Source organism: Sinocyclocheilus anshuiensis, unplaced genomic scaffold, assembly GCF_001515605.1.
Source record: "Sinocyclocheilus anshuiensis isolate Anshui unplaced genomic scaffold, SAMN03320099.WGS_v1.1 scaffold674, whole genome shotgun sequence".
Classification (NCBI taxonomy): Eukaryota; Metazoa; Chordata; class Actinopteri; order Cypriniformes; family Cyprinidae; genus Sinocyclocheilus; species Sinocyclocheilus anshuiensis.
Window position 1 is genome coordinate 88,263 of NW_015542395.1, and position 9,615 is coordinate 97,877.

The 9,615-nt window shown below is 34.0% G+C and overlaps 1 protein-coding gene across 1 annotated transcript in view; it reads right to left on the reverse strand.

Annotated features, from left to right (window-relative positions):
• LOC107692822 (H(+)/Cl(-) exchange transporter 3-like) overlaps positions 1 to 9,615 on the reverse strand; it is a 52,332-nt gene that overhangs the window by 8,787 nt on the left and 33,930 nt on the right. The window contains exons 7-14 of the mRNA XM_016492028.1: positions 8,501 to 8,707; positions 8,312 to 8,392; positions 6,691 to 6,943; positions 5,460 to 5,544; positions 4,295 to 4,502; positions 2,063 to 2,249; positions 1,580 to 1,978; positions 169 to 385 (exon numbers count right to left, since the gene is read on the reverse strand). Coding sequence (XP_016347514.1) covers positions 169 to 385; positions 1,580 to 1,978; positions 2,063 to 2,249; positions 4,295 to 4,502; positions 5,460 to 5,544; positions 6,691 to 6,943; positions 8,312 to 8,392; positions 8,501 to 8,707 — 1,637 coding nt within the window. The remainder of the gene's footprint in view (positions 1 to 168; positions 386 to 1,579; positions 1,979 to 2,062; positions 2,250 to 4,294; positions 4,503 to 5,459; positions 5,545 to 6,690; positions 6,944 to 8,311; positions 8,393 to 8,500; positions 8,708 to 9,615) is intronic.

The following is a 9,615-nucleotide window of genomic DNA, read 5'->3' on the forward strand; positions in this document are numbered from 1 at the left end:
GTGAGTGTGTGTGTGTGTGTGTGTGTGTGTGCGTGCGTGTGTCTGTGCGTGTGTGTGTGTGTGTGAGAGAGTGTGTGTGTCTGTGTGTCTGCTGACGGTACATTCGTTAGTTCAAACACACAGCACAGAAGAGGGAGAGGGAATCGAGGCGTCCCGGCGGACACTCACCCGTTGTGCGTCACGAGGCACTGGCGCAGGCCGAGCTTGCGGAAGATGTCCACGACGATCTCCATGGGCGTGTGGTCGGTGACGGTGAAGGGGCTCATGTCCAGGATGCTGCGCAGCTTCAGCGGCCGCGGGCTGTCGGCCGGGAGGGTCGGGGCATGCTGGGTAAAATAGACCCGCGAGTTCAGCATTATTCCCTCCTGCTTACGCCGGGCGTTTTCTGAAAAGACAAGCAGCAAAAGAACATCTTTCTGTCATCTTTGTGGACAGAGAAACTCTGATGTGTATTTCTACAGTAAGCTAATAACTTGGAAACATATCCGTGTGACATTTTACACCAAAAATAGAAGAGAAAAAAATAAGAAAATATATTTTGCACAAACAAAGCACAGATTATTTGAAATTATTTTCATGTCAGTTCTCATTTAAAATGCATATTAAGATGGGAAATATTTTAAATCTCACCTTTACATATAGACTCCCATTCAAAAGTTTGGGGTCAGTAAATCTTTAATAATTATTACTATTTTTTATTTATTTATTTTCCCCAAAAATTTTAATAAATAAAACAAATCTGTAAACTGTATAAAAAAAAAAAAATAAAAAAAAAAAGTAAAAAAACAATAAAATAGATTTCATTTACATTTTATGGCCACTAAATAAATAAAAAAATAAGTCTTTTTTAATTGTGTGTTTTAAACACATTTTATGGTATTGGTAGTCTACTATGGCTGATATGGTGGACAATAGTAAAAAAAAAAAAAATTTAATTTAATTTAACTTTGGAATAACACTTTTATTCAGCAGGGATACATTAAATTGATCAAACGTGGCAGTAAAGATTTTTAGAATATTGCAACGAATTTCTGTTTCAAAGAAATGCTGTTCTTTTGAACTTTCTATTCATCAAAACTTCCTGTCATTTTAAAAATTGATATTGTTTCTTGAGCAGCAAATCAGCATATTAGAATGATTTCTGAAGATCATGTGACACTGAAGACTGGAGTAATGATGCTGAAAATACAGCTTTGATCACAGCAATAAATTACAGTTTACAATATATTACAATAGAAAAGTTATTTTGAATTGTAATAATATTTCACAATATTACAGCTTTTACTGTATTTTTAATCAAATAAATGCAGCCTCGATGAGCAGAAGAGACTTTATATTCATTTAGAAAATGAATTTCATGCCGACTTCAACAGTTAAAAGGACAACACTTTTATACATCATGTGAATGAAAACGAGATATTTGTGTATTGCGGTAATCTAAATTGTAGTCAGAAAATAATTTAAAAACGGTACTAAAACAGGCTTCATTTACTTCAACAGTTTTCAATGTAATACGAAAAAAAACCAACAACGTGAGACTACTTGCAATCAAGCAGCCTGAAATGTGAGGTTTAGTCACCTATAGCGATGGTTATATCCCTGCGCAGCGCGAAGCCCACCAGTCTCTGCGACTCTTTGGAGACGATGACGGGGAAGCCGTTGCAGCTGGTTTGGGAGATGATGTTCTGCAGCTCGGCGAGCGTCATGTCGTCCTGCGTCAGCACGGCCAGCGGCGGGTCGTTACCCCACGGACGCATCACTTCCCGCGCCAGCGTGGTGTGCGTGAACTCTTCCTTGGCGTCCAGGAAGGGGTATCCGTTCAGACGGATGTGGGCTTCGTAGATCCCCTCCCTCCCGAAAGCGTCGCCGACCCATTTGCTGGTCATCACCGCCGCCATGAGAGGAACGATGTACTCCAGCCCGCCGGTCAGCTCGAACACGATGACCACCAGAGACACGGTCATCCGCGTCACGCCGCCTACACAAACACCACAGCACACGATATTAGAGCGTCTGTGAAGGAGAAGAGGACGCAGAGGAAGCTCAAAGCATGCATACGCACCCAGACAGGCGGCGGCGCCCACCATGGCGTAGAGTCCCGGCGTGATGCAGTCGGCGCCCACCTCACACCACTCTCTGAACAGGAACCAGTCGTGATGATAATACGCCAGCTGCTCCACAGCGATGCCCACGATACGCCCCGCGATCGCCCCGATGGCCATACTGGGGATGAACAGACCCGACGGCACCTGACCACAGCAAACACACAGTCTTCAGTACATATCTGGAAATATAACGCCACCTAACATTGTAGTGTTAGCATTTGTAGTGTTAATAACAGCCACTCAAATAAAACAAATAAACTAGACACTTTTTAAAACAACTTATGGCAATACAATTTTAAATAAAATAAATCTGTAATTTGATTTAAAATAAGACACTTTTTTCGATTTTATGTCCATATATCGCTAAATGAATAAGTCTGTCAAAAATACAAATAAAATAAATACTTTTTTATTTATTTTATGGCCATAATTTAAAATAAAACAAATAAATAATATAAATAAATCTGCAATCTGAAAAAAAAAAAATAATAATATAAATAAAATTATTTTTTTTCATTTTATGATCATAAAATTTAAACACATAAAAGAAATGTAAAATCTAAAAATAAATAAAATATAAACTTTTTCAAATTGTTTTTATTTAAACAAAATAAATCTGTAATCTGTTAAACACACACAAAGAGAGATACTTTTTTAATTTTATGGCCATAATTTAAAATAAAATAAATCAATACTATAGATAAAGCTGTAATCTGTTAAAAACACAACTAAAGTAAATAAAACAGAGAGACTACAGATTTTATTTTAATTTCATGGCTACACATTCAAAAAAGTCTATTTTATTTAGGGCCATCAAATGTAAAAAAAAATGGCCACTGCACTGAAAAAAAAAGCATGTGTAAGTGTGTAAATGTGTAAGTGTGAATTCATGCAACATAGACGCCCACAGTTTTTTCACAAAAGTTTCTGTTAAAACCCTAAATGTGCATTTGTTTTGCATATTACTTCCAATAAAATTAGTTTCGGATTGAAATGCAGTGGTATTGAAAACAGTATCAAGAGTTTTCAAATTTCACTGGTACTGCTTAATTGTTAGATGGTCTAGTACAGAGATCCCCAACCACCGGGTCGCGACCCACTAGCGAGCCGTGGAAGAATTGCTACCGGGTCGCAAGAACGTTCTGGGAAAAATGTGTATAGCTAGATATGACACTCTTGTTATTTATTTATGTTAATGATTGTTCTAATTATTCTGTATTTTCATTGTATGCGATTGATACGGAGTAGCAATTTGACAATTTCATGTTAAATAAGTAAATGAAAGATTGCTCTGATCTGTCACATATTAGGAGTTAAACGGATTGCGGTTGATCAGTAATGCGTACGGATGAGACCCTACCGTTCGGCACGCATGTGATTCGCAGATTAATTCGCCAATTTACACGTACAAGCAATTTTAAACCACAAGAAGAAGAAGCGAAAGAGAGCTCAATTCATTACTCATGTGCTGTTCTCGCACACAATCAAAGTGCGCACAAGCATAGAGACGCGTTTCAGACAGCGCGGAAATACAGAGTTGCGTATACATACACATAAAATTAGCCTATGTCAAAAACCCTTCACGGCATTGTCATTCTCTGTGCTTTAAATATTTTTTTTCTTGCTTATCCGAAAAAACAGTCCGATCTGTGACTAAAAAAAAACACAATATAATGCGTTAAACCACTATATAATGCTATTATAATACTATAATATATATATATATATATATATATAACTTAATAGTAACTTCTTGTTTATTGAATTGTATTGTATTAAATCAGTATCACATTTACAAACTCCTTTAAAAATCATTAAAAGCCGTCACTCATCTTAGTTCATCTCGATCTCACATCTATAATCAACGAAGCTCTCTACACTGTGCAATGAATCTCTCACTTTGCTTATGAAAGGATTCGTGAGATTACGTCTGTGATACATTATCAGTGCTGCAAAAACACGTAGAAACATTTGAAGCTCCCCTGAGCGCGATCACAAGTATGATGATGATCGGGTCAGTCGCACTGGTGCTCCTAAAAAAAATGTTTATAGTCGCACGCAGTAGTTTTCAGTCGCAAATGCGACTGAAATGGTCGCACTGTAGAGCCCTGCCTATGGGTACAAATAAAGTTCACTGGTACTGCTTGGAAAAGCAGTGATATGACAACAGAGAAGCACTGTTCTCTAACCTTGAGTCCGAAGGTGAAGATGGTCATTATGATTTTGAAGACGAGCGCCAGGCTGAGCTGCCACATGGCCGAGTAGACGCCGGGGGTGGCGGCGGCGTCCGATCCCGCGGGATACGCCTGACTGCCGTTCATCTGGCTGCGGTACTGGCAGAGCTGAGACGACTCCAGCGGCCCGCAGTCCGTGAACAGCTCTTTGATCAGCTCGCTGGTGTTCTGCCGCGTGTACGGGTTCGGGAACGCCACGATGGCCGTGATGGCAGCGACCGTGATCACCTCCAACACCGGGTACTTACCTAAAAACATCAGATTTCGGTTCAAAACATGAAGGAACACTAATCAGGGTAAAACCTTGAAGAAACTGTATTACTTTAAATAAACATTATCTGAAATAAATTAAATAGTTTAAAATAATAAAATTGAGACTAAAATTAAATAAACTAAAACTTAATAAAAATTATAGTTTTTTTAAATAAACGAATGAAAACGCCAAAAAATACCTCAAAATTACTTAAACTTTAAAATAATAATAACTACAATTATACAAAACCTAATAATTACAAAAACAAAATAGAATTATTAAAACTTTGCACAAAGTATACAAATAAATAAATAAATAAATGCCAAAAAACCCAACAGAACTACTAAAACTTACACGAATAAACATAACAATATTTAAAAAACAAAAATAATAACAAAACAACAAAATTACTAAAACTAATAAATTATACTACAAACAAAAACTATTAAAATGAAAAAACTTAAAACTTACAACAGAAAATAATAAAACTCAAAGTATATTAAAAAAACTAGCTCATAAAAAAAATGGTCTAAAACTTTAAATTTATATAAAAAAACAAAAACGAATAAAATTACAAAAAAAAACAAGACACAACAAAATGTCTAAAACAATAAAAAAAAACATCTAAATGACAAACTTCAATTCAAAGTATATTTCAAAAATAAATAAAACTGACAAAAAAAACTACGTCTAAAATTTTAACTAAAGATACAATAAAAACTAAAACGACAAAAACACAGCAAAATTACTAAAAAGTTTAACTAAAATTAAAATGCAATTCATTATATTAACAAAAAAGGTAACACTTTACAATAAGGTTCCATTAGTTAATGTTACTTCATGTATGAACAAACAATCAGCTCGCTGGTGTTCTGCCGCGTGTACGGGTTCGGGAACGCCACGATGGCCGTGATGGCAGCGACCGTGATCACCTCCAACACCGGGTACTTACCTAAAAACATCAGATTTCGGTTCAAAACATGAAGGAACACTAATCAGGGTAAAACCTTGAAGAAACTGTATTACTTTAAATAAACATTATCTGAAATAAATTAAATAGTTTAAAATAATAAAATTGAGACTAAAATTAAATAAACTAAAACTTAATAAAAATTATAGTTTTTTTAAATAAACGAATGAAAACGCCAAAAAATACCTCAAAATTACTTAAACTTTAAAATAATAATAACTACAATTATACAAAACCTAATAATTACAAAAACAAAATAGAATTATTAAAACTTTGCACAAAGTATACAAATAAATAAATAAATAAATGCCAAAAAACCCAACAGAACTACTAAAACTTACACGAATAAACATAACAATATTTAAAAAACAAAAATAATAACAAAACAACAAAATTACTAAAACTAATAAATTATACTACAAACAAAAACTATTAAAATGAAAAAACTTAAAACTTACAACAGAAAATAATAAAACTCAAAGTATATTAAAAAAACTAGCTCATAAAAAAAATGGTCTAAAACTTTAAATTTATATAAAAAAACAAAAACGAATAAAATTACAAAAAAAAACAAGACACAACAAAATGTCTAAAACAATAAAAAAAAACATCTAAATGACAAACTTCAATTCAAAGTATATTTCAAAAATAAATAAAACTGACAAAAAAAACTACGTCTAAAATTTTAACTAAAGATACAATAAAAACTAAAACGACAAAAACACAGCAAAATTACTAAAAAGTTTAACTAAAATTAAAATGCAATTCATTATATTAACAAAAAAGGTAACACTTTACAATAAGGTTCCATTAGTTAATGTTACTTCATGTATGAACAAACAATGAACAGTACATTTATTACAGTATTTATTAATCTTACTAATACAGTCGTTCACTGTTAGTTCATGTTAATTCACAGTGCATTAACTAATGTTAACAAGCACAGCTTTTGATTTTAATAATGCATTAATAAATGTTGAAATTAACATTAATAAATGCTGTAGAATTATTGTTCATGCTTAGTTGATGTTAACTGAAGTAGTTAAATAGTGAACCTTATTGTAAAGTGTTGCCACAAAAGCTCTCACAGTAAATGAATGAAAGTGAAGCGCTGACACGAATGCGTACCGAAGCGCGTGGACTTGCGGCGGCGGCACCAGGCGATGTTGGCCCGGATGAAGAAGGCTCCCCACAGGCCTCCGAACACCCCCAGCAGGATGAAGGGGAAGAGCTCGAACAGGTACCAGGGCGTGTGGTACTCCACGTAAAACAGCACCAGACGACTGTTTCCGAACGGGTTGATGGAGCGCAGCACGAACGCCGCCACCAGAGCCGCGAAGAACGAGCGCCACAGAGTCTTCAGAGGGAAGTAATAACTCACCTGAGAGAGAAACAGTGTTCATTACAGCATTAAACACACGCGAGACCAATCTCTGGAACCAGTCGAAGAAACTGCTGAAAAGATGCAGATGAGAGTGTTTTCATATTTAATTATTTATGGAGCTCTTTCATTGCAACGTTCAGGACTGTTTAAATAAAAACACACAGGTGATGGTCCAGTACTACTTAGAAAAATGTCACGAGGATTGTTGCTTTTTAAACCACATCTCATTCTATAAATATTTGGTTATATTGCCCACCACTCCTGTTCTTTAGCAGCGATATTGATAGTAGACCAATAGTGAGAGTCTATTACGGCTGATACGGTGAACTATATCACACACTATCAACCCAGTTCGGGTTCAGTACCATTTTATACAGGCATACAATTAAAAAAAGTGTAAAAAGTTAAAGACAATAATTAAATAAAGTTAATAAGTAATTAAATAAAGACTACAATTAAAGACATTTTAATGGCTATAAAATTTAAATAAAAATAAATAAATCTGTAATCTGATAAAAACAAATTTGAAAATACATTTTACAGCCACTAAATTATTTTATTTATTTTAATTTGAATTAAAGACATTTTAATGGCCATAAAATTTAAATAAAAAATAAATAAATCTCTGATCTGATAAAAACTAATTGTAAAATAAATTTTACAGCCACTAAATTTTATTTATTTATTTTAATTTTAATTAAAGACATTTTAATGGCTATACAATTTAAATAAAAAATAAATAAATCTGGAATCTGATAAAAACAAATACATTTATTTAATTCAATTGAATTCTTTATTTAAAATAAATTTTACAGCCACTAAACTATTTCACTTATTTATTAAAATTTAAATTGAATGGTATTGATAGTCTATTATAGCTGATATGGCAGACAATATCATACACTTCCATTCCAGTTTGGGTTCAGTGTGATTTTTTAAAATTCATTTAGAAAGAAAACAGGTACTTTTCTTTAGCAGGGATGCATTAAACTGATCAAAAGTGACAGTAAAGATGTTTATAATGTTACAAAATATTTCTATTTCAAATAAATGCTGTTCTTTTGAACTTTCCATTCATCAAATCCTGGGGGGGGGGAATGTATCATGGTTTCCACAAAAACAGCACAACTGTTTTCAGCATTGATAATAATCAGAAATGGTTCTTGAGCAGCAAATCAGCATATTATTATGACTTCTGAAGGATCATGTGACACTGAAGACTGGAGTAATGATGCTGAAAATTCAGCTTTGCATCACAGGAATAAATTACACCTTAAAATGTATTCACATAGAAAACAGTTTTTCAAAATTGCAATATTATTTCACTATTTTACTGTATTTTTTAATACATGACTGCAGACTGACCTCCTCCAGACTGAACAGAACTCCTCCAATAGGAGCCCCAAACGCCACAGACACACCAGCAGCTGATGCCGCCGACAAAACCTGCCCGCAGAGAGACAAACAGAGAAACACTCATCCTTACATACCTACATCTTGCAATCATAGGCAACATCCAGATTTCTATGTAAGAGAACAAAGCTACGTTCTAACCTCCCGTTTCTTGGCCTCGTTTTTGCTGTATTTGGGGAAGAGGTAGGAAAAGATGTTGCCGCAGCAACAGGCCACGTGGACCAGTGGACCTTCCTTCCCGAGACTGAGCCCCGAAGCCACGGCCAGAACCAGAGTGATGGTCTTTATCATCAGCGTCCACTTGCCCAGATAGCCGCGGATGATGAAGCCGCTCAGGATGGTTTTGATCTGCAAGACAGAAGACTTTATCAATGACAGATCACCATCTAATATCATCTGCCCCTCTCCACTTAAAGTGTTAGTCTCTCCTGATTTTTACAGCATTCGAGGCACAAAGCCAATGCTTTTGTTGCTGCTGTTGGGAAAACTGTTAAATATGTTTGATTAACTAATGTAAAGGAAATATAAGAGAACATGAACTTAACATAAAACGTAGTTAGAGGTAAAGACATCAAACCATCCTCATGATTTTGGCCGCAGCGGTCTGACCTTCCTGACAGTTTTTCGACAATTAAAATCATGCGTGCATTTCCACAAATCCATAAAAAAAACACCTTAAAATTAGAAATGACATAATTTTGACTCTTTGTACATCGTAATGGAGAGACAAATAATAGCCAGTGCTATTTTTGTATCACTGAGATACTGCTATAGTTTTTATTATATAATAATTTTTTTTATTTTATATTTTCTTTTCATTTGAATTATAGTTTTAGTAATTTTGTAATTTTTATTACTACTATTTATTATTATTATTTTTTAACATGTCTAAATATAGCTTTTATTTTTTTTATTTAATTAATTTCAGTTTATTTTATTTCGTTTTTTTTTTTAAATGATGGTTTTAGCTTGAGTTAATAACCCTGATAATTTTCCCTGCCTTTAATTTTCTTAATTTTTACAAATATTGTAGTGTTGACTACTTCTGTCAAGCTCAACCTTTACTGAAGTTAAGAAAAATGATCATACAGATTTTTCTTTAATTCACAGGAAATATACATTTATCATCAAATACAAGTCAACACTCTGGTCCCAAACCACAGATTGAGCTTAATTTAGGCTAAATTTGCACATTTCCCACTCTGCTGCAGTGTTTATTTTTTATTATATATATATATATATATATATATATATAT